This window comes from Phaethon aethereus (assembly GCF_964289735.1).
Source record: "Phaethon aethereus genome assembly, chromosome: 7".
NCBI classification, from domain to species: domain Eukaryota; kingdom Metazoa; phylum Chordata; class Aves; order Phaethontiformes; family Phaethontidae; genus Phaethon; species Phaethon aethereus.
In genome coordinates, this window is record NC_138583.1 from 22300820 (window position 1) to 22326250 (window position 25431).

At 43.4% G+C, this 25431-nt stretch overlaps 1 protein-coding gene across 1 annotated transcript; it reads left to right on the forward strand.

Moving 5' to 3' along the window:
- Window positions 1-9343: 9343 nt before the first annotated feature.
- Window positions 9344-22747, forward strand: FAS (Fas cell surface death receptor; the record flags this gene model as incomplete). The annotated part of the gene is given in 10 exon segments (XM_082001972.1): window positions 9344-9693; window positions 9695-9755; window positions 17068-17233; window positions 17822-17956; window positions 19976-20087; window positions 20586-20650; window positions 21004-21081; window positions 21220-21293; window positions 21564-21588; window positions 22338-22747. Coding segments are annotated over 10 exon segments (1476 nt in total).
- Window positions 22748-25431: the final 2684 nt, after the last annotated feature.

Below are 25431 nucleotides of genomic sequence, written 5' to 3' on the forward strand. Positions count from 1 at the left end.
TTCCCAGACTGACAGCAACAAGGAGACCAAGTTCCTACCACATTTTTGGAAGTGGTTGCCCCGTTATCATCTCACCAAAAGAAAGGTGAGCTTGCACATTATGAAAAATGGGATAATTCCCATCAGTGAAATGTGCTGGGAGCAGGTTTCATAAGGCTATTACAGATAAAGACGGTGGACTCATGGCATGCCTCATTGTGTCACACAGCTTCACAAGCTCAAGTGCCTATATCAGGCAACCTGGCTGGCCCTCCAGCAAGCAGCAAGGAAAAAGACCATCTACAGGGTAATTTCTTTCACTAATGAATTTAGTATTTTCTGTAGTGCCAGAGTTTCACTTTTTGCGACCGACACAGCTTCTTTGCCTATAGGCTCTGGATGATGACAAACCATGGAGTCCGCCTCACCACAAATGTCAACAAGAAGGTACCTACCTCTCCAGATGGCTCAGCCATGGTCTCCAGCCCCCTTCTCCTGGCACTGGGGCTCGGCGCATTTGGAGCGGTTGGGTGTTGCTGCTAGGCAGGACGAGGAGACATGGCCCTGCTACAACTTCCTTGTCTTCTGTATGAGCCACTTAACACAACCTATAAACAAACAATTCCTGTGAGCACAGCTGAACTCTTTTTAAACACCTCAGAGAGCCACTGTATCACAGTGAAGGAATGAGCGTTATACGGCAATAAACTGAAGAATGTATAAAAATTACAAAGGGAAATCTACAACCTATATGACTAAAGTGATCACATACTTTTAAAAACACCTTAGTATAAAAAGGAAACACACTTTCGGAATTTGCATGTTATTATATGGAAATATATGCTGTTATATGGAATTGTCAAAAATAACATGGCAAACGCAAACAGATTCAATACATGTACATTTTCTGTACCAGGAAAAAGTCAGATGTCGATTCAAAGGACTGCAAAACAGTTTGGGGCTTTCTATTTCAACACCATTGCAGAAAGGTGTGAAAAGAGCCAGCAGTGAAGTTGGGCATGCACAGTGCAGCAGGTTTGGACAGCCTGCATCCATCCAGGTGTTCCAGGGAACATGCCAAAGCGTCTACAGAACAATTAACATTTATTTTCACTAGTCCTTAAAAGCGCTTAAGGATTTTTTTCGAAACAGGAAGACAGCCAGTTTAACAAAAATTTCAAGCACATAATGGCAATTACAAACTTGCCAGATGAACACACCACTCAAATTATCACAGCTGCCGATGTAGAAGACAAATAATAAAATAAAAAATAAAAGAAGATAACATAATAAATGCTGATGAATAAGGCTTTATAGAAATTACTTCTTGTCAATTTTTTTTTTGAGAAATACTGCAAATGTAGTTGCAAAAGCCCTCTAAAGGCTTTTGCTTTCTAAACCATGAAATAATTAAAAATAAGGCAAATGCTAAACCGACCTGTGCAGAGTACCATGAGAACTGTCTAGCTGAAGTCTCACAGCACATCAGCCCAGGGAAATCACTGCTGAGTGGGTGCAGTTCTGTGGGGCCTTCCCTACCCATCATTGGCTATGCACCTTAACGCCTTTATCAGTGATCTGAACAATAATATAAGTTACAGATAAATGTCACAGATAAAGGGGGTGTGTGCATGTATGTGTTTTTATAACTTGCTACAATCTTCATGATAGATCTAGGATAAAACAGAGTCCTCCCCAGCAGAATCCTGTTTATAATATGAAGCCCCGAGAAAACTCCTTGCATCTCTGACCTGTGCAAAAGGATCCCTATGCCCATCCATCGCACTTTTGCTGAATGACATTTTGGTTGATGAAAACAAGGTGCAGACAAACACACCCGGCAAAGTGGTGCCTAACTCACCGCAGGCTGCAGGGAGGACAAGCTCGTTTCAAGACCAATTGTTGTTCCACTGGAATCAATGTCAAGACTACCTTGTGGAGGATGAAAGCTGTCAGGACACGAGTCTAATCTGCCTATAGCCCAGCTGGAGATTTCTCCAACCTCAACTGCTTTTTGATCCTTTTCTTAACCAGGATAAGATCACAGATCCTGTATTGCACACACGCAGTGCGCCCATAGGGACGGGTAGAGATACAGCTCCCGCTGCACACAGCTCTCCATTACACAGATGGAAAGCTAACATCTGCCTGCCTTCACTGCAGTTTTTGGGACTTCAAGAATATCCCAAGTACCTACAGGCAGAAAATGCTAAATCCCGATGATTCACATTCTGTTCTTCTCGTAAGTCAGTAACAGCACTAAATAAAATACAAGGTTTTGTGTATCTCTGTCTCAGCATTATGGTTTCCACCACGTTGTCATTGTTGTAGGCACTTGCCAGGTTTCTCTTTCTTTTTGTCAACTTCTTGAATAGACGCAGTAACTCCCTTCAGTGCTGCAAAACACTGTTGCCCAAAGATCTTGAAAATGCCTGGATAGTTTCCACATCAGGATACCAGAACTACACACAACTCTTTCAGCTTCCTAATTAGAGCCCGTTACTTACTGCATTGTATTTAGCTGTCTCTGGGAATTCACTTACAAGGTCAAATGCTCAGATCTCTTCAATGTAAATCGTTCCTCTGCAACCTGATCAGTCTGTGTAACACAGCATGAACACATTGTTTAATAAAAGGATAAAATTATGTAATTAGCAGGTCCTCAGCATAAACGTGTCCCCTCTTATGAATCGTAGTTAAATAAAACAGTGTTGCTATAGTATTCTATACTATATTACTCATTAAAAACTTTTAGTTTACTTTTAAATGCATTAAAAACTCAGCACCACTTACACTGCAAATGGCCAGGCCTTCTCAGAAAAATGGACTGGAGGGAACAGCGGACAACCACGCTTGGGAAAAAGGGCTAACATCTGTTTTCTTTTTGTTTCTGCTTACACAATACAAGCTACTGTTTTCCTGAGGGCTAAAACTTCCCTATTAGCTTGATCGTAATAATTTATAGTTAGTCTTCTGCAGACCTGGTTTTGTCAGATCCTGTTTTCCAGGTAGGCCCTCTGAAAAGAAAACGTGTGGGGTTTGTACCAGGTCACTCAGGGATAGTGGAACGGTAGCCTGGAGAGCAAGGAACAAGCTCCACGTAGCAACAGCCTTTCACTGCACCAAGCTGAGATGCTCCAGGCTCTGCCACGTGGCAAGCGCGGGGCAAGACCGGGCTGCCCCTCCGCAGGGCTGATGGAGAGGGGGCCGGTGGCCAGCCCTGCCTCCTGGAGCGAGGGAAGTCCCCGCTTACTGATATAACCTGTCTTTACATCCGCTTTGTGCACCTGCAGGGAAATCTTAGCTTCACTCAAGACAACAGCAAAATTACCATTGATCTCAAGTAAAATCATGGCTCACTGCAGGGATTCAATGGCAGCTGAGATCCCATCCAAAACCTCTACTTCAAGAAGGTGGGACCATTTCCTTACACTATTACAGCAAAGAGATGCGAGTCCCTCTTCATTTCTCACACCGAGGAACTGCTCTCCTCTCAGCTGGCTGCCTCCAGACAGGGGGGCTTCTGAGCACCCCCGAGCTGGGAGAGATGCATGGGAAACCTGCGGCTGCTAAAGCTGTGGCCTGCGCTGGCACCGACTCTCCTGCCCGTGCCGGGAACCAGCAGCTCACGTTCTGCTGTTCATCCCTCTGCGGTTGGTTCCCCATCCAGTCTCCGGTTCCTGTGCGAGAGACAGGCTGAGCTGGCTGACAGCAGGAGAGGCAGCGACCGTGCAGTGCGGAAAGGATGCCTCTTCTGAAACACTTGGCTTCAAAGAAGTATTTGAGAAATGATTCAGCTGAAAACTACTGCTAACGTCTTATCGGGGAACTTAACAGACTGCTTCAGACAGCAAACATTAGTGTATTCCTTCTTGTTATGACCACCCCTGGAGATGCACAGCTTTCTAAGCCCATCATTTAATTGCTGGCGAGAACCACTGACAGAAAACAATCAACTGCTCTTTGATAGAAACATAAATTAGTCTGTGCTACAGACTCATTTCATTTGCTTCATGCTCATAAGAGCTTGACTACGCGGCGGGCTGTGCAGCTGAACAGAGAAGATATGACTCACTGCTGTAGCCGCATGAGCTACCCAGGCCTCTCGTCTGTCTGCAGATGTGTGGTAGAAGTGGGTGAGTAGGTGAAGGCGGGGAACAGTGACAGCCCCACCACCTCCAAACCTTGCTCCTACCACAATAAGCCCCTCTCTACCAGAATTTAGCTCTTGATCGCCTACCCGAAGCACAAGCCCCGGTTAAAAGTGCACAGCGGTGCCCAGGAGACAAACATTCAGAGCGAGATCACTGCATCCTGTTCTCGCTCTGAAGAACATTTGATGTTGCAGAGGATGCCGAACTGCATCTGAGGCATAAACTTTTCATTTGATAAAACTTTTCACATCGCTGTCCCTCCCTGCTGCCGCCAAAGGATTTCAAAGGTTAAGCGATACCCAAAAAAAGCCGAGAGTTTGGAGTCTCAGCCACAAGGCACTGGTTTATCTAAGTATGCTAGCCTCACTCGTTAGATGGTATCCCAGAAAGAGGAGCATGACACAGCAAAGCAAACTGGTGGAACTAAATCCCAAGAGACCTATAATTTCCTACAGTTTCAGAAATTCTGATCAACTACGGTATGCTAAGATCTTTTAAAATGTTTCCTTTAGCTTCTCCTCCCCATCACCACCTTTAATAAAAGTTATCTAAGTTAACTTAAAAATTATTATTATGAAAACTTCTTCTCTTGAAGGGTGGCTGTTCGGGTGTCACTTACTCAACATCGGAAAGAAAGCCATCTGGTGTGCCCGTTACTGCCATCTTCAGATCAAAGGTTAAAAGCAGAACTAAAGACCTCCTTTTACTCACACTCACCTTTTAACTCCAGACATTTCTCTACAGACCTTTCCTCTCTCATCCTCAGTACAAAGGTTCAGCCTTGGATTTAAGTCACAAATGCAGGAAACTAACACTACTCACAGACTAAATCAGCCATGCTCTCTCCCACCAGTGCTTTAAGGGAAAAGGTTTGAACACTTCCTCACTCACCTCTGGAGAACATCTAGCCTCCCTAGCACATTATCTCAAGAGCTTTTACAGTTAATCTGTTACACTTTTGACAGTTAGCTTTGCAAGTATAAAGCATAATCTTAGTATTAGTAATGCCATCCTCAAAAAACAACTAAGAGCAATTAGCCTGAAAAAAAAAAAAGGGGGGGAAAAGAACGCCAGCCAAGCTCCCTGCTGCAAGTTCTGGATGGAGACAGAGCTCTGCGAAACATTTAAGAGAGATGCATTTACAATATATCAAGTCACAAAGTCAAATTTTAAATGAGCCTGTGTGATGTGCAAAATATTTGCTAAATAACACAGCTTTCAGGATCTCAGCACTCACTGGCAGAGTGCACACACAGAGGATGGGGACAGGATGGTCCCATGGCTAAAATAAAGTCAATAATCAACCCTAAGATAGAAACACATCTACATTTATGGTAAGGTTATAGTGATTGGCTGTAGGAGCCACCAGGCATCCAGCCAATTTGCTTTTCCAGTCTAAGGAAATGCTCAGTTTGTTTGAAAAAAATTTTTTTTCCTGCTGTGAAGAATGCACTGACGTCATCAGACTGGGTCTGCTGAACAAAAGCATGGATCCAGGGTTGTGTGAAGAAGTGGAATTACAAGAGAAAGGATACACATCCGCTTCAGCTTTCTTTTTGAGTGGCGGGGACTATTCCCAATTCTCCTTTATCACCTTCTCCAAAGGAGAGCTGCCAGAGGGGACAAGTGACTTGCTATGAGTTTCGGTTTCCACTTTTTTGTTCCACTCTGTTTTGTTGTGTTTCCACTCTGTTTTGTTGTGTTTCCACTCTGTTTTGTTGCTAGTGTGGGGTTTTTTTAGATAAACACTAGCACCTGTGGCTCCACGGGCCTGTGTATCAGGTCACTATTACTTCAAATAGGAACACGCTGCATGCCAGCACTCCCTGATCTGACCTGATGTAACACCATGCAGCACTCTTACAAAGAAGCCCCACAGGGTGTTCATAAACCTCTCCGATCACACGCTGCTTTCCCCACTTCTGTGCTGGTTTATCAGCTTCTCCACCCGCAGAACAGGGTGTTTGGGCCAACACGGTGCTTTGCTCCCACATCATCTGACCAAGAACCTTTCACTATACCACTAACTCAAGTGGTTATAAGTAGTATCCTGGAAAGGGAAAAGGGTCAACTCAAGTTGTCAGAATCTGGCCATATCACACTGCAACAAAATAGCCAATAGTTCCAGTGGCTACAGATCATTTCTAGTCCACCAGACCATAGAGTGAAGAGTGCGGCTGGTGGGTGGAGTAAAGTCACCACTTTAATGTTGCACAGATTTGGAAAAGAAAGGGCAAAGCATTCCACCATAAAACTGTACTCAGTAAGAGCTGATGATTTAAGGACTGATGCCATTCAGATCATTTCCCATGAGGGTTACCTGATGCTTGTCACGAGAGTCACAGAACAGAACAGGTTTGAACCAAGGATGAAGGAGATGCAATAGAGTTGCATGAGTAACTGATTACTCAGTCTAGTACTTGAACCAAAAGTCAAAATTGGGTTGTTCTGAACATACATGTGGGAGGGGAGATGCAAAGCAGAAAAGCAAAATAAAACAAAATGCAGGAAGAAAGTGAAAAAAATTACTCTACTTTGGGCCCTATTATTAAGTGTTTGAGCTTTTTCCCCCCCTTCCCTTTAAACTTCATGTTATTTACAAAATCTGAATCACATAACAAAATGTTTTACTTTAAGTATCTCCAAAACATATTTTCTCTCCTATTTTCCTCCTTTTCAGCCAAATCAAGTCATCCAAATACAACAGTTGTGTCCCTTAATCCACATTTTGAGGTAAACCTTATATCTACTAAAAGACAGGGGAATAAGTCAACATATACAAGACAAGAAAATGCAAAGCTAACAGGAAGACAACTGTAGTGAGGAGTTCATAACTCTTCTCAAATTCAACAGCTCTTACCTTTATTATATTAAGGCACCCCAGTGTAAGTCTTCCGTGCAACAATAATCTTCTAATGTCTATTGTAGGTCAAAGGAGAATTTAAGTTTGATGGAACTACTTTGGTTAAGTTACACTACATTAATCTAATTACCCAATCTTAGTACAAACGAACTGCCAAATAATTACCAATACACCAAAACAATCTAAACCAAGTATTTAAAAACAAAACACACACCTCAATAGTATATTTAGATTTAAAAACCCTGTAACAATTCAGCAAAGAAAGCAAGCAAGTCAGATCTTGGGCTTTTTCTCCCCCTGTTATTTTCCCCCTGGAATATAAATACGGATTCAACATTTTGAGATGAGACCAACACAATGCACAGGCCTCTGGGCCCTCAAACATTTTTTATTTCACTTCAACAAATTTTTCTTCACCTGGAGAAACTATTCAATTTAGCCTTCTCAAAATCTTAGCAATTCACAAGGTCATAATACCCTGGAGTCAGCTTCTCTAGGTGCAAGTAGGCTTCTGGAGAGGGAAGAAAAGGTTTGATGCCAGTTAAAGGCATGAATACAGATGCCAACTCAGTGACTCTCAAAGCCAGAACACTGCGGTCGTGTGCATCCAAAAGTATTCCTTGAGTGTTTTTCCAGCTATCTTGAACAGAATTTCCTATGACTGGTGCACATACATGGACATAGAACACCAATAACAAGGGAAAACAAAAATCAAAAGAGCATAGTAATAATGAAAAACTTCGCTTTTGTTCTAAAACCTTACATTTTTAAAGGTGGAATCGCAAAGGACCTAAATAGTCAGTCTCGCGTGTGTTAACTGTTCCTGGAGTACGACCCCGCCCCGATCCGATCCCTCTTTGCACGTTAGGAAAGGTGCAAGGCCATCTGCTGGTAAGAAAAATAGTGCAGCGCCTTGCTACCCTGCTTGGCACTTCCCAGCTGACCCCTGAATTAAGCTTTAGACGAAGGGTGAGTAAGGAAAATAGTCAAAGCTGCCACTTCTACCAGCCAAAAAAAGCTGCTGCAACCAAAGGAACAGTGCAAAGATGAAAACACTATTGCCCACCGATACCAACTCAGGACAGCCAAACAACAAATAAAAAGTCCCCCAAACACATTGCTGTCTCCTAGTTTGTATCCACTATATATATAAAAGAAAACCCCCAACAGCTACAGTCATTAGCTACATGAGGTATGACACCAAATCATATGCAGACACTATTGTTTTGACAAGAATCTGGTGGCTTCTCAAATGTCTCTCAAAGCTCCCTACCAAGATGAAAACACTCCACTGCAGAACAGATATACGCATGCAGACATCACGCCTCTGGGCGGGCGGGGGAGAGCGTAAACCACATGCGCCTAATAGACATTAGCTACATCAGCGGAAGGTACCGGATAATTAGGGCAAGAAGCACGCCGAGGTGCTACTGAACGCTAAGCGATGCTTTTAAGGGCCCAGTCAGATCAGGTTTTGGTTTTGGACAAACCACAATCCCCCCAAGGGATGAATTTGGAAACAGCTCTTTAGAGCTTTCTGTGGCACCAGCCGTCCAGATCCGGACAACGTTGCTCGCGGTCCTTGCTCCACCCCTACCTGCTCGCAAAGTTCTGCTAAAATTAACAGCCTCGGGTACACACCGATTTGGGTTTGCCCTGTAGGAACTACAGACATGTAACACAGGCACTGCACCCTCTCGTTCGTCATACTCTGAACTGCCACTGGGAAGGCAAAAAGTTGATGGTTAAAGGATACTTTAAAGGCAACATCTCTAAAAATGCGTCATCAGTACATTTAGTTTTATCCAGCATCTTCTACTTTGATGATATGAATCCAGCTAATCTGTATGGCAGCTAAGAGCAATACCCGCAGAAAGCCTGAAGCGTTTCTGAAAATCTGAGTCATAAACCACTGAAAAATGGTGTTTAAAATGAAAATGCCAGCTCAGTTGCAACCATGGTTTTCCCAAGGCAACAGCATCGTGTCAAAACTTGAAAGATCAAAACACATATCGATAACTGACACCATCATGTCATTTCTAACACTACAGAGGCCAGACTACTAGCACTGCAAACCACTGAAAGCTTGCAGGAAAAACACGAGTGACTGGAAACAGGTACGAAGTAGAAGTCACAGGCTTGAGCGATCCTTTCGGTAGGACAGCAAGAGGCAGCACCTTCCGCCGCAGTGAATTCAGCCCGAATTCTGAAAGCCTGCGTCACCCCTCGGGGTTCGGGACTCCCTGCCCCAAGCCTGTCCTTACCAGCATCGCAAAACCGCCGCCGCTGCCCGCGGCGGGGAGGCACACGAAGCAAACGCCCCATGCCCAGCCCGAAGCCCGTCGGCATGTCGCTTCGTGACCTCGGGGCCATGCCTGCCTGTCAAGCGGGTGCACCCGACCCCGTACAGCCCAAAAAGACCCCCGTGGGGAGCGCGGTGGCCGCGGCCGCCCTTGCACGGAGGGGAGCTCCGGGCGGAGAGCAAGGACTGCCCGCGGGGTCATTCGGGGCCGGCTCCCCACGCCGCGGCACCCGCGGGCAGGGCAGGGGCAGCTCTGCCCGCTACCGGCCCCTCCGCGCCGTGGGCGGGCCCGCGCCGTGTTTACCAACATGGGAGGAGCCGGGCGCGGGCAGGGCACAGGCAGGAGCAGGCAGCCGGCGGCCGCGACGGGACGGGACGCTTTCGCTTTGCCGGAGAGCGCGGGACGGCGCCGGGCAGCGGCGGCATGGCCCGGGGACTCCGCCTTCCCCTGCTCCTCGTAAGTGCCGCCGGGCGGGTGAGCGGCGCGGGGCGGCCGCGGGGCGCCGCGGCCAAGCTCTGATCGCCGCCGGCCGCAACGAACGTTGGGGGTTGGGGGTTGGGTTTTTTTGGGTTTTTTGTCCCCCTCGAGATTTTAGGTAATTAATTTAGGCGGTTTTTTCCTTCTTCGTTAAGAACAAACAAGCAAACAAACAACCCACCTTCAACTTCAGGCACTTTATGATTCTACAGTCGCTCCTTAGGGTGCCAGGTGGAGGGAAGCGGGTGTTGTGGAAAAGCAGAGGGAAAGAAAAGGGGATGGATGCAGGTAGGTGTCAGGGACACTAGGTCACCTGCCGTAGCTGCGAGGGACCCAGGGCCAGCTGGTGTTGGCATCAGTCCGCAGCCACCCAGACCTGGCCAGAGACATTGGCGAGGCCGGTCCAGCGTCCATGCACGGGCGGCACGGTTAGATCTGTGGCTGGGTATCTGCCCGGGCAAAGGCCACGCTAGTGGAAGCTCACTTGCGCAGCACCTCAGGAATCCATAATAAACTGGTCCTGCACAGCAACATGAAAGCAAACACCTGTGGCGGAGGAGTTTTGAACCACTGCTGACAGCGAGCCAGGAGAAGCTAGAGAAATGGGCCAAGTCCAGTGGCATGAAGTGCAGCGTTTACTGGAAGCGGGGCAGGGCCTTCCTTTCTTGCCTTAATCATCCCCTATGCACACTATGAGTCCCTGCCGCATCAGGGCTTAGGTCACGTGTCTAACTTTGTCATCAGTAAAGTTACCTTCGCAAACACTCATTTTGAAGGGCCACCGTCAAAAAGAAGGTAAGGAAGTGGTTCAGTGTCTGCAGCACAGGGCTCTGCACTGGTACAGGTGCATCAGGCCAAAGAGCTGCCAGGAGCAGCGGGCTCCTGGGCAGGAGACCCAGGCATGCGCCGGCGCAGTCGCGCTGGCTCTGCCTGCGCTCTGGCAGCCCTGCTCCGGCAGCCCGGAGTGGCTGGCGGCAGTAAGCCTGCGGCACAGCACGGCTGTGACTTGCCTGGATGCAGTACACTTACTGCTTTCCCTGCCCCAACTCTCGCCTCTTTTGGAGGGAACTCACTGGAGTTCACATTCGCAGTGTGGTTACATTGCTAACGAATGCAGTTGGCTCTGGGATTTGGCAAGTTAAAAATCAGATGTTACAGTAAAAACTATTCAAATTCTGATCTGATTTTCTATATAACACGTAGTAAACTATTTGAAGAGATTCAGAGGGTTACATCCGTGCTCCTGCACAAAGCACCAGAGCATAGTTAAATACAAAGAAGGATTTTCATCGGCTGACAGAAGGGTATATTACCTGTTCCTGTACAGGAACAGCAAACAACTAGCAGAAATGTCAGGCTAGCTCAGTATTGTAGAACTATTCAGAATATAAATTAAGGTAAAAAATACTTTCTCTTATCACACTGCTCCCAGAGAAGAAATATCATTCCTATTCTTATTTTCCACTTGTTTCCAAATTGTGGTACCCCTTAGAAAGACTGTGGCACTCCCACATATTTTCTATCTTTTAAAAATTATGTTTGGTTTTTTTAATTAGCATGTTGTTCCACTACTTATAAATCAGTAAATCCGGGCAGCATCTGACATATTAATTTGATTAAACCAGAACGTGAAAGTAGTTTGTTGAATTTGTAAGTAACTCCATCCATGTTCACTAAAGTAGAAGCAGTTGCAGGGACAGTCATGCAAAATAGCAATGGCCTACGTAGTTAGAAAACATCTAACTTTACCCTGTAAAACAAGCCGCAAAACCACGTACCACTCAGAAACACACTCTAAAGAAACAGGCCATCTTAAGAGAGTGAAGTGTTACCTAAGTATTTTGTAATTATCCAATATGACTACACAGCAGGCAGTTTTCTGGAAATTTAGAAGATATACCTTTGAAAACAGGACTCCTACATTACTGCACTGACCCTCCTTTCTCATTTCCCAGACAACTAATCCATGCATTTAAATGTATACATATAAACAGCCATAAAGTCATGGGATGACCCAAGTCTCAAGTGAAAAGTAGAAGGGCGCCAATTCTGGAAACATTTGTCTGCTCACATTTCTATAGTTAACTGCCTTTATCTTTGAGGCAACTCATTGAGCAAAGAGAAAGTGCCAACCAGAAAACTGTATTGTGTTATAAAAGAAAAAAAAGGGGAACAGTTGCAGAACTTCTACACTGGCCAGCTTATACTCAACCTTAGCCATAACATCAAAGTGAGTTGGGAGCTGTTAGTATTGCTCCAAATCTCCCAAATTGTATGGCATTTATTTCTCAAATCTTCTAAAAGATTTTAGAACTTGAAATACTATTTTTAGTGGTTATTTTGGTGCTATCACCTTCTGCCTTTGGGGGGTGGGGGGAAGAGATGGGGAAAAATGGAGATATTGGAAGCAGAAATTACTTATCATTGCAAAAGATTTGGAGTAGAGAATCCTCTTAACAAGCAATGTGAAATTACATACTCTTTGAATTATTTCATTAACCCCTGACAGGGTTAATGCAAGGGAGATTAATTGCATAGAAAACTTTACTAAAACGGAGCTAACGCTAGCAACCATTTGCCAAAAGTACCAGAAGCAAATCAAAACTCAGAAAGTGAGTTAAAGTTTTTCTCAGGTTCCCACTAGGCAAAAAAAGCAAGAAAAATCCACCCCTCCCCTTTTTTTAAAACACTTAGAAAGCCCCTGATGAGCTCATGCGCCTTGCCCCAAGTAACAAATGTGGAGTGGAAAAAAAAAAAAGCCACAAAGTTCTGAAGGCATTAGCCTTCTCATCCATAGGCATTTATGGATTAGAAACGGGAGAAGTGAATTGCTAAAAATAAAGTCTATTATAAAGATAACAGGAGAAAGCAGAGACAATTTTTTTCCCAGGGTTAAAAGCTGCATAAAGTCTGGCATGCAAATAACACGTTCATACACTTCCAAAGCTGAGAGTACATCCCCATAAAGTAGGTCTGCTGAAATTTTTCAGTTGAAGGAAGTTGACCTGTTACGAAGAAAACTCTGATACAGGATTCTCAGGCCTCCAATTCTTCCTAAAAATCACACGGGTTTTCAAAGAAACTAAAGCTCCTGTCACTCTGCCCTGGGAACACAGATGAAAACAGGTTTTCTAAGTCTCCTTAGCAGATGCCTGTTGGTGAAAGCATTTTAGAAGACTCTTTAGGAGGGAAGGAGAGGGAGGTAAAAAGGTCTCTTAAATGCCTGGACAATGCAAAAGGAAAGAAACCAAAAAAATTGGGCTCATGTGACAATTTTTATGGATTCTGCTAAGGTTAGATATCTTCAGTTGATTGATTTTATTCCCATTGACTGCTCAGTTCGATCCAGTTCTTCAGTTTAGATACGAAAACTGTTTTTTAAGGTTAAGATGAGAAAGGTAGAAGAGAGCCTCTGTGAGTCATTTTAGGCTGAAAACGTATAGCTGCTGTTTGAATGTACACATCACGCAAAAAAAGCACCTATCACCCCTGCCTCTGTGAAAGCCCCTAAAGTGCTTCCTTTCCGCTGCCAGCACTTGCTGCTCAGCGACAAGGAAAGCAATTAAGGTGTGCACAGGAAGCTAAATAACTATTAACTCCCCCCCCCCCCCCCATAAGACATACCAAAATTTCTCTATAGCAAATGGATTGCTTTTAAGCAAGTGCAAATCCAGGAGGAGGAAAAAAGTTTTAAAAAATCAGGGTGTTGTTTCAAAAGCTATAAAACCTGCAGTTTTCTCATTATTCCTTGTACAGGAAGGCAGTGTAAGACGTCCCTGCGAGCAGAACCGATGTAGGTGTTGGGTGCTGCTTGTGTCAAATTCTAAGAAGTGATCCCCACTTCTTGTAAGCGTACCAGGAAGTTCGTCTCCATGAGTGACAGCGGAGGGCTTCCATCAAAAAGTATTGTATTTCTGCCCCCCCCGGCTATATCAGCACAGCTTGTGTGTATAAAAGCATAAGCAAGAGGTGGAGAGGTTTGTTCGTGTGAGGGAAGGCGGTGTCTGCACACACTGTGATTGCTGGCATTCAGCAGACAGAGAAGGAAACTCAGATAAGTTTTACTGATATTAGTCATTTAGAAAGATGTTTTCTTCTTTCATTGTATCCCATTTTCTGCACGACTCTCTGTACGTTTTCTTTCTTCGTGTGTCCTCTGTGCTTCAGCAGTGCTCTCCAGTTTCTCTGCCGAGCCCAGGGACCGTTTGTGGGTGCATCAGGGCTACAGTTATCTTCACTCTCCCTCTTCTCTTTCCTGCTGCCCAGGGTCTTTTTTTTTTTTTTCCCCCTCCCAAAAATGGCTTGACTTCTCTGGTCTAAGCAGCGAAGATTTGGGCACCCAAAGCACGGTGGAGAGCACCCCCAAGGGCGCAGAGCTTCGCCAGGCGCAGCGGCGGGGGCAGGCGCGGAGGAGGGAGCCGGGCCCTCGCAGCGGGGCGGGCGCTGCCGAGCCGGGGCAGGTCCGTCAGGGCACCGGCTGCGGCGTTCGAGCGCAGCCCGGAGCGGGCGGCAGGACCGGTGCTGTGCTCGCCCTGCCGAGTTCCAGTTCCTCCACCAGTGGGGGCAGACGAGGAGTCGTTTCCCCACCGACTTCCTCATGCGTTTGCGTTGGCCCGCCACGCACCCCCGCCACGCCACCCGTCTTCAAGGGCCGGAAGCCCTCGGCTGCCATCGGCTTTCCCGGGGCAGCCAAAGATCCGTCGCGCGGCCTCAGGGCCACCTCGCTCCGAACCCTGCTGCTGGCCGCGGCCTCGCGGCAGGCAGATGGCTTGGTGTGTCATGGTCGTCCAGCTTGGAGAGCTGGGACTAAACTTGTCCCCCCAGTGTTGTCCTGCGATCGTCCCCTCCCTCATCCCACCCCAACACGATGGAGGTGTGGGTCTTCACCCTGCTTCAGGGAAAGCCAAACCAGACTGGAGGCATGCCTCGCAAAAATAATTACCAAGAAGCAGTCAGTCGGTCTTTCTAGCCCAGTTTTTGCTAAGACTGTTCTCCCAGGCAAAAGGAAAAACGAGTCACACTAATTTGGCACATCCACTTGACAGCTTCTGTCAAGGCCTTAAATTAACTTTAGCCATTAACTTTTAACATCATTACACTGGGATTCGGAGAAGAGCACCCTCAAAGCTTTGGCAGCAAAGGAAGAGAGTCAGAGCACTGAACAGGGGAAGTGACGGGCTGAGCACCCATACCCACAGTTTCTCAAGTGCTAAACTGCTTTTTTAGCAGCTGAAGCTTCAGGTGCAAAGAAAGGCTTTCTTAATTTCAGTCTAGTAACTAATGTTATCTAAATTTTAAAACAGATGCCTGCTAAGGAAAGAAAAATGCTTTTCACCTTCCCATCTCTGAATAGACTAGAAGATCAAAAGAAGCGGTTACTTGTAGAAGTCAGCAGACAGTGGTCATATTGGTTACCTCAGTTAATTAGCCACAAATAACACTTCCTTCACTTGAGAGCGCAGTTTGAAATCCGAAGCCATTTTTCAGTAAGTTAAATATTTAAGACAATTAAATGAGTTTTCTGCATCTAACTAAAGTTACAATCAGCATCCAAACAATTTCACACAAAATCATGAAGATTGAATTAATCAGCCATTAAATATCACCCTCTGACAGGAAGAACAGTGTAACAGTAAAAATAATCAGTCCTCAAATTATTGGAGAATTCCTTAAATATGTACATCCCTTGTGAGTGTTAACAGAAACAGTCAAATTTGTATTAAGCTTCAATTCAAAAGCGTTCAAAGATAACTGACCATTCAGAATTAACCTCTTTCAAATATCCAAGACAAAATTAAAAAGAAACTATTCTAGTGAAGGTGGCTTGCATACCAGTTTAAGTGTGAGTGAATCTGTCATCGGTAGGACTTTCAGTCGATGCAGTGCACCACTGGTACGGGGATTTGGCAGTTTCTTTGTATTGCACCTCGTTCCCCACTAATCTCCTTTCTGAAAAAAGTACCCTGCAGTGCCTCTCCTTCACAGCTTGGCCTGTTCTTTCATTTTGCCGAGGACAATAGCATTGCTCCATTTCTTCCCAGGCATCATTTCCCCCCCGCTTCCTCAGTATCCCTCACAGTGTATATCCCAGAGTCTTTTGTAAAATACAAACCGGTATTTTTTCAATTAAACAGGAGCAAGAACGGTGAATGTAGAGCTTAAGACTTCAAACTCTTCAAGAAAAGGACTGTCTTAACTTTTTCTGTTACAGCTCCACACAGATAGTAACACACAAGCAAAATAAATTGTGAAAATGTTCAAATCACTCCAAACTATCAGCAGAAACTAGGTTAAGTAAAGGCAAACTGTCCTGCATAATAATGTTTCTAGGAAGGAATCTCATTCTGCAGCCAACAAGCATTACGTATCTCTATTATATAGACATCTCATACTTACTGCATGCAAAGTATATACAGAATTCCACACAAACCATTGCCAAGAGGAAGGCAAACTATAGCAGATCTATCCTTCTCATTTTCCTGCCTTACTCCCAAAACAGAAAAAAGGAATGGTTTGGCCTCTGGTCCACAGTTTTCATTATCATGAAAAGAGGCAGGACAGTGACGGCTAAAGTTACTAGTAGCAGGGGAAAAAAGTTTAAAAAACAAGCACTGTGCAAATTAACTTGACAGTGCTTTCAAAGAAATGGACCAGGGTGTAAGTTAATTTGAAAGGAGAGTGATAACTTTCTTTTCAGGAATCTGTAGGCATCATCTACTAAGGAGAAAATCAAATTGGAAAACAAAGTGAGAACAAGATCATTTTAGAAATCAGGTATTTTTGGCTGAGATTAAAACATTCAATTTTTTTATTCTTCAGAGATGCATTAACATTGTTCAGTTTGCAGGCAACAGTAGCGTGGCAAGAAGTTAAGATATCATTTGAATTAAGGAGGTTCTCTATGGAAGATCATTATTACTGGCTAAGAAAGGGCAGATTTAGGCACAGTGATCCAAGGCAGAGAAAGCTCTTCAAGAAAATAAATGGCAATTCCCTTACACTATAATTAGGCATATGAGGTCATCTGTTACAACTCAGATGTATGGGCCCGTTCTCAAGCATTAATGTTCAAGTGGTCAGTACTTGTAGTCATAGGGCTGATAGCGTTATAACTAATATGCGTCCTCATTGTCCATTAACTCTTCTGAAGTAATGAACAACTTTAGTAAGGGGGTGAATATCAATATGTTTAGCAATAGAGTAACAGTACTGATGGAACTGTGTGCTGGTTGTAAAACATACCTACAGTCCTTGACAGATTTTCATATAACTTGCTGTTCTTCTCTCCTAGGTGGTTGTCTTGATTATTGAAACACAGTGCAAAAATGATACTGAAGCTCTAAAGCACATAGCATACAATAAATTAATTACAAGGAGGATCACTGCTAAGAGGGAAAATAAGTGTAACGTGGATGAATACAATTTAGGAGTTAAGTGTTGCAAGAAATGTGAACGTGGTGAGTATCATTATAAGACTGTGTTGAAAAGTCATTAGGAGTGGAAACCACATGTACAATTGCTCTCTGCTGGGATGTCTAAGTGGCATGCTGTGGTTTCCTGGATGCAGTGCTTCATTCTAGCTGTATCTTTCTCTGTTACAGGGCATCAGACACTTCAAAAGTATTTCTTGAGCTCAAGTGCAGCAATAACTTTTCATTACAGATAGTAGTTCTCACATAACATGCTCGTCACAAAAGAATTAAGAATTACATAGGCATCTTTGAAAGAGGTTAAAAAAAAGCGCAAACACAAGCTTTTGCCTACAAGACTCCATATATTCATGGGTTTTCCAATTTTGCGTATACAATTTTATTTGGTGTGTTCTCCTTCAGTCCTAAATTGGAGAAAGAGAGGGGATAATCAGACCTTATGTATACTACATTCCTGAAAAGCATGTATGTATGCATAAAGAATACAGCTTCTGTCCGTATTTGTGAATCAAAGAGCATTAGGGATTAAAAAGAAAGCCTGACATAGGTCTTAGAGCTGATGGCTTCTGTCCAAAAGTATTGCAAATCTTAATTCTTGTTTTTCTGTCTCTACAGGTTTTGTTAAAAATACTGACTGCCCAACAGATATCAGCAAACACTGTGTTCCATGTGAAAATGGGAAGGACTACATAGATTATGTCAATGATTTGGACGAGTGTTTGAGATGCTACTCATGTGACCATGTATTTGGTATGTCTGTAGAAACAGCAACTCTAGCAATGACTTTTTTGATACAGGATTTGACTGAAAAGTCCCCACAATCCCTAAATAGCGGGTAGCACGCAGAGTAAAATGTTTTGGTGGTAGTACATGAAGGAATTTGTGACAAAGTCATAAATTTATCCCCCAGCTCCCTTTTGTCAGGCACAAAGTAGGAAGAACAACAAGCTCTGTCAGTCTATTATTTGCCTTTGCTCAGTCAAAGCAGTCTGTGCAAAGCAGACCCTATACCAACTGGTTAGGGTCAAGGAAGAAAAGCTCACTCTCTTCTTTGCCCTCTGTTTTAAAGAGGGGTGTTGTAGGAAGCAGGGATGGGAGAATTCCCAATGGTTTCTTTTATAGTCTTTCATGTAATTAACAATATTATTTTAAATTGCTGGATCTGGTAGAGTGATGTCTTTTATACATTCAAGATGCTGTGTGGGTTATAGGATCAAATCACGAGACTACGAGGCATGCCCTACTGGGTCAGACCAGTGGTCTACCTACCCCAGTATTCTGCATTCAGCAGTGGAGGCAAAAGGTGCTATTTAGAGAAAACGCAAATAAACCCATCTACTTTCTGTGGTCAGTTCCCTGGAAAAATCTACCAGTATCCACAGTTGTGGGAAAAGATGTTAAAAGGTCCATCCCTACCTAGTCATTTTAGTATCCATCTATGACCCTTTTGTGCATGAACCTGCTAGGGGACACCAGGTTCCAGAAATTTACTACCTGTTGCATAAATACCCATCATAGAATTTTTTTTTAATTTTTTTTTTTTTAAATCCATTAAAATGATTTCCTACCAGTTCCACCAGATGTCCTGTAGTTGTAGTGTACCTGGATTAAGGGAGTGATAGTTCTGCATTCCTCATATTCAAAATTGAGTTTGGTGAGCAGAGAAACAGCTCTTAACTCCAGTTTTGTTATACTCGGATCACCTGCTGGAATATCAATCTTTATTGCTTTCCTCTTCCTGTAACACCTCCATATGCATAGAAATTTTTCCTCTCATTAGCTACTATAATAAGCATTTTTGCTTTGGATGGGTAGTCAGGTTGAGTACAGCAAAAAAACCTCAGCATTTTGTACGGTGCTACAAAGGAAGCTATTAGTTAAAACAAAGGGGAAAGAAAGGGTAATGGAATGACTAGTCACATTATCCCATGAACAATAATGTAGCTGAAGAGAATTCAGTAGAAAACATTAGGCAGGAGGAAAATTAACACTGAAGTTCCATGAGAACCATTCATATGATCATTTATGTTTGATATTTTCATGAATGGTTTTCAGCACTGCTTTCACAGAATAGCTTAATCAAATTTTGAAAGATAACATGTTTTCCCATTACAGCAGGGCACTGAACGTGGCAACTCAAAGATTCACTTCTATTCCTATACGCCTATGAAAATAGCTCTCATAGTAGGTATATACTTAAAGTAATTTTTAATGCAGAAATAATTTTTCATAGATGGAGATAGCTTCATCATATACACTGAGGATAGGAGAAAATTAATTCACTTGTTTTGCTACTTAAGCAGGGAATGTGTTAGCTAAAAAAGGGAGTGGAATGCCTCACTCCTGGAGGTCCTCAAGAAAAGATAAACTTCTTGTCTGTCAGGAGAGTAAAGAACTTGTCTCTGCTATCAAGCAGGGAGGTGGGTTACGTGATCTTCCAAGTTTCCTTCTGACTTTACACTTCTGAATGGGAAAAAGCAGCTGACGAAATTTGGCCGTGCCACACAAGTCCTCTCCTGGCGAGTACTTCACCGCGTGATCCGGTTTCTGAGCTCTTGGCCAGCAGAGGTCTCTTCGCCGGCTCCGTATTCCCAGCCTCGGGCAGCGGGGCTCCTCATAAAACCCGCGTTGTTCTCACAGTTAAGCCTCACCAGTGCCAGCAGCGGTAGAGCTAAAAGCGCGCAAGTCTGAGGACAAGAGCTTGTGAGCAGAAACCTGCTTTTAAGGCCTACTTTTTCAAACTAACAAACTTTAAGAAATGTATTTTAGGTTTGGAGGTTGCAAAGAACTGTACCCCAACACAGAACACGGAATGCACCTGTGCAAAGAACCATTTTTGCAATTCTTCTGTACCATGTAGGCACTGTGATCCATGTGCCACGTAAGTTTGTGCCTTCATCGTTAAATATGAAATTGTTAATGTCATATGTTACTACACTTTTCCAGCCAGTTTCAAGACAGAGGCTAAGATAATATATAATGTGAGGGAAAACATGCTAGTTTTCCTTTGCATGTAACTTGTTGAGCTCAGTCAACTTAACTTGCACCCATGCAGGCTTTCCAAAGGCATGCAGAAAAACTTGCATACATCCACCAAGTCTGTATATAGTTTAAAAAAAAAAAATGTAATGAAGTATCTGAGCCTTCCTGTTGTCTTTGTGTGATCTACTGTTACATCTAGAAAATAATTTCCACACCTTTTTCCACTCCCATACCGTTCCATACCATTTTCGTACCTATTAAATTCCAGACTCCAACATCTCGATATATGAAATATTTAGCTTATAAAAAGTGTTAGAAGATTTTTATTTGCTCTGTTGACAGAGTTTATAAAGAGAGAAACAAATCCCATAATATTTTTTGCTCATGTTTTCTGCAGATGTGAAAATGGCATAATTGAAAAACAATGCACTTCAACTTCAGACACTGTGTGCAGAATGAAAGGTACCATTTTAAAACCTAGCATGGTCTAGCATCTGCTGTGTTTTGAGAGGCTATTGCAACTGTATTGTTCTACAGAATGGCTCATAGTGATTCCTGGGAGCTATTGGGCCCTGTACTGACCTGCAGAGCACAATGGCTCTTTTCCCTTGATCGCTGGGCAGATGTAGAAGCCATTACTCCTTTTTAAGGGCGACTCATGATATGTAAGACTTCAGCAAAGAGGTACATTCTACCATTAGGAGACAACAGAAAGGCTTTTATAATCTGATTCAATCTTGTTTAAAATTTAGAGTGCGTTGCTGTCTTGCATTTCTTGACTTAACTTTCACGTCATGTTTCCAATGTTCCAACAGAAACGGGACTGCCATGGTGGGCCATTGCTTTGATAATTATGTTAGTACTATTGGCACTAACTGGACCAATATTCTGGTGTAAGTGATTCCCTATTCCTTATTCCTATCATACTCTGAATAGGATACTCAGCTGCTTACTCAGATGTATTATATTCTTGGAGTCCAGAGGAGAGATATGTTCTGTCCTGCACTTTAAAAAATGCTTTTTTCTTTCAGACAAGAGAAAACAGAAGGGTCTTACTAGCAAGGAGAACCTAGGTGAAGTAGTCCCAAAACCAGAGGTTTCTTATGTAAGTATTGTTGCTTAGATCACAAAAAAACCCTCAGTTTCATGCAAGGAACTTTGTTCCATTTAAATTACACTGGGACTCCCCAGGCACGTGCATGCCTCTCTTCTATGACATTAATAAAGTAAATTTCACCATGAGGATTCTTTTGGGAGAAGTGAGAGAAATCCTGTGTTACTTCTTCAGTGTCATGAAATGTGTTTATCCTCTTATACAAGGCTGGTGTTTTACAAAACTTGTTTCTACTCATTTCTCTCTTGCTTCTCTCTTCAGGAGAACGTACCTCTCATATATACAGGTAAGAGACAAGTAATTTCTCAAAATTCAGTAGAAGAAAAAAAAAACAACAAAGCAAATCCTATACTAAAAAAAGAGTATTTTTGTGTAGACTTTGCGGCTGCCTAATGCTGTCATTCTAGCACAACAGTGAACACTTAATAAAGAAATATTGTGCTTATTAAGGCATTTAGTGAGAGCATGAAAGTTTTGCCTCAGGAAGCATTTCTGTTGTATAAGAAGCAATTACTAATTGACAACAGGTGAACTTCTGTTCTGCATGTGGCACAGACACTAGGAGGCAGCAGGCTGGATTTCTAGAATCATGGATAATACGGGTCTACCTTATGTTCAAGGGCAAATCCACAGTAGGAAGAGAACATAAGCTCCAAGGCTGTATCACAACAAAAGACCGGTCCTGTTCCAGGACCTTTCCCAGCACCATTTTGAGCTAAACAGGTACATGAGGTATGACCAGACTTTAATGATAGAGAAGGACAGAATAAGTTAGAGAGGGAACAGAGATTCTATTTCAAGTGGTAGAAAGCAATATGGATGCGACCATAAATATTTGAATTGTCAAGTATTTGGTAAGAACATGTAAAAGCAGGCCCACTATATACTGCAAAAAATCATATATAAAACATAGTGAGTCACAAATACCTGAAACTTAATCTGTTTTGGATAGGGAAAGTATCAACTCTGAGCACAGGTGCCAAAAACCAGTAAGATACACGTGCCAAGAGCATTAATTTTCTTCTCTGCTTCTAGATGTTGACCTGAGCAGCCATGTTGCTGCTATTGTGGAGGAGATGACACTCCAACAAGTCAAGACATTTGTTCGTAATCACAAAGTACCAGAACCTGTCATAGATCAAACTGTTCGGGATTATTTTACTGATACATCTGAACAGAAGATTAAGCTGTTTCAAGTCTGGTATCAAAGACATGGGATAAAAGGAGCCTATGGAACCCTAATAAGCAGCCTGAGAGAGTTTAAACTGTGCACTGCAGCTGATAAAATTGAGGAAAAACTGAAGTCAGCTATTTCCAGCTGTCAGGAAGGGGCACAGTCTGATGACACTGAGCAAAGCAAAACCTGCACTCAGGAAAGTAGAAACTCTTATGACGATAGTTCTGAGCTAAGTAAAACCTATTCTGGTAGTTTGGAAGAGACATAGTACAGAGTCATTTGAAAATTATTTCTGACTGAATTAGTATTATTCTAATAATACAAATAACAAAGCTTTTAAATGCCATTTTCAATGGCAGCTTGATTCAAGGAAGTTATACGAACAAGGCATAATTATGATTTTTGTAGCCGTATCTTTTCTTCACTACAAGAAGGAAAAAGAAATAGTCATTATTTGAAGAAAAGGTTTGACCAATGTAATGTTTTGCTTACATTAAAATTGTGGGATGTTACATTTTTCGAAGTGAAAACTCTGGTGTTAACAGTCTGTGAAGTGTACTGGGAAAAGTACTTGGAAAAAAAAAAAAATATATACATGTAATTAGTTTTTAATATAGGTGTTGCTGTTTAATTCAACTTTACTCTGTTGTAAGTGGGATTTCTCCTTTGTATAAATACATTTGTGTGTGTATATACAGTTTTGTATATGTGTGTGTTTATTTATAGGTGTGCATATATGTGCAAGTTTTCTATGCAAAAGCTCCCAGTGCTAAACAAAAATTAGTATTTCCCTTGTTCTCTACAATGACTGCAAGCCTTTTCTAAAACCCTTCAAAGAAGCAGAAGCTGAAGAAGCACAGCAGAACCATGTTTTTTGGAGTGCAGCCTGCAGAAGCTATGAAGTCTCCATACTTAAGCATGCAACACCAGCTTTTCTAATGCAGGAACTGATACAATGAAAACAGCATTGTCATTAAAAAAAAATAACAAATCCACGTAGTGCATGACTTCTCTCTTTCCTTCTTATCATGCAACCTATAGATGTGATTTTTAGGTTTTCTTTTACTTAGGTCAATAAATGACAAAAAGGGAGATCCCTCTCCCGAAGAAAAACACCCAACTTACCTTTCTTCCATCACAGAGTGCAGAGCACTTGACTTCTAAATTGAGAGAACCAGTAGTGCTGGGCTGCTTTGCAGTGAGGCCTTTCCCACTCACGCACCCATTTATGCAAAGTCTCAGAAAACCATTCAACAGAAGAGAAGACCTCCATGGAAAGGCTTGATTTTTCCAGGTCTCGCAGTAAGCAGGATGACTTTTTCTTTGGCTCTGCCATCAGTTCCCTAGAGAGAATCTCCAGCCAGCCTCAAGAGTCAGCCAGAACATGAGAAGACCTGCCTGGGCTTATTCCCAGCTGCCAGCTGGGGTGTGCCAACACGTGGGGTAGGGTCCAATTGTTGCCACCTGGTCCCAGGGGTGTGGACAGGGCAGGGCAGGTCTGGCAGCAGGGTGCCAGGTGCTGGCCATCAACACGGGGCACCCACGGCCCCGTGGGGCTGCTCCAAAAGGTCATGCTGCTAGAAGTGAGGTGCCTGGGAGGGCAGTGTGTGGCCCTTGAAAATGGTGAGAAAGCTGTGTATGACATGAAGCAGGAGCCTGAAAGAAAAGGCAGGACTTAGATTAGCTTCAAAAACTTTAAGCCTTCCATAGGCTTGACTCGTGGAAGGTCTGAAGGCCACAGAGAATGTTTTGTTGCCAAGCCCAAACCCGATGTAGGTTGTACAGCTCTTCCCCAGGTCTCAAGCACCATATAGGTGCTAAATGGTCAGAGAAACCTTCCACCCCACATTGGAGCCTCTTGCTTCTAACCTTTCTGCATTTTCAAAGTGGTGAATCAATCAGCTTGCCACCGCTACACTGCCAAAATCCCCACGCTGTGCTGCTTTTCAAAGGAGAACCTTCAGGCTGCTGTAGCTGCATGGTTTGATACCCATGCACCAGACTTGTGCACTTACGGACTGATTAAGGCATAGCATCGCATAAATGACTTGTCTGTGCTATCCGTGTACAGATGTGACATGCTGTGACGGTGTGTTGCTCATTGCCATGGTTTGGCCAAGCTCCACATAATACAGGAGAATAAAACATCTGCCTTTCAGAAAAGCAGGACGGCAGTGGTGTAGGCTGTGCCATCTTTCCTGGGTTGCCATTGTGTAGAAGCACAGCCAAGACAGGAAGGCAGGAAAGCTCCATGCTCTCACAAGCCCTGGTAGACAGGCTGCTCCCTGTACCATGTCCCGCCCAGGAAGAGATAAATGTTACTTAATGGTATGCTGGCAGGCGCTTGACTTGAACCTTAGGTTCTCTTGGCTTCTGGCTTTATCTCTCAGAGTGAGGCATCTGGCCACCAGAAACTAAGGTTGTCCATCTCTCAGGGTTTCAGTTCGTACAACTGATCTGAACTAGGCAGATCCTAACATTGAGGTACCAAACCTCATAAATTTGTGGCAGTGAAACAGAATGAGAAAATTTCCTTTCATCACACCGGAATTCCCCAACCTCAGTATAACGAGGATGGTTAAAAAAAAAAGTCCCTGAGCAATGAGTCATATTCTCCTTAGGAGACATCTGCAAAGCTGAACTCAGACTGCCATTAACTCTAGTGGTTAGATAGATCATAATTTTTTTCTTAACTGGAACACTGTGCATCAAATAAGAGGATTGATTATATTGTGCAGTTGGTTTTCCAAAGGAGTGCATATGTGCCTACAATACAGTTAGCAGCGCAGCGTAGAGCAATCGGATCAAGCTTAAGGTACCTGAACCAGGGACCAAAAGTGATGTAGTTCTGCCAACCCACGGTAACACACCCAGCTTACCATTGCCTCCTGGTTCTGGCCTCATTTTCAAACTAGGGCTGCACACACAAATCATACCAAGAAGGTTATATTA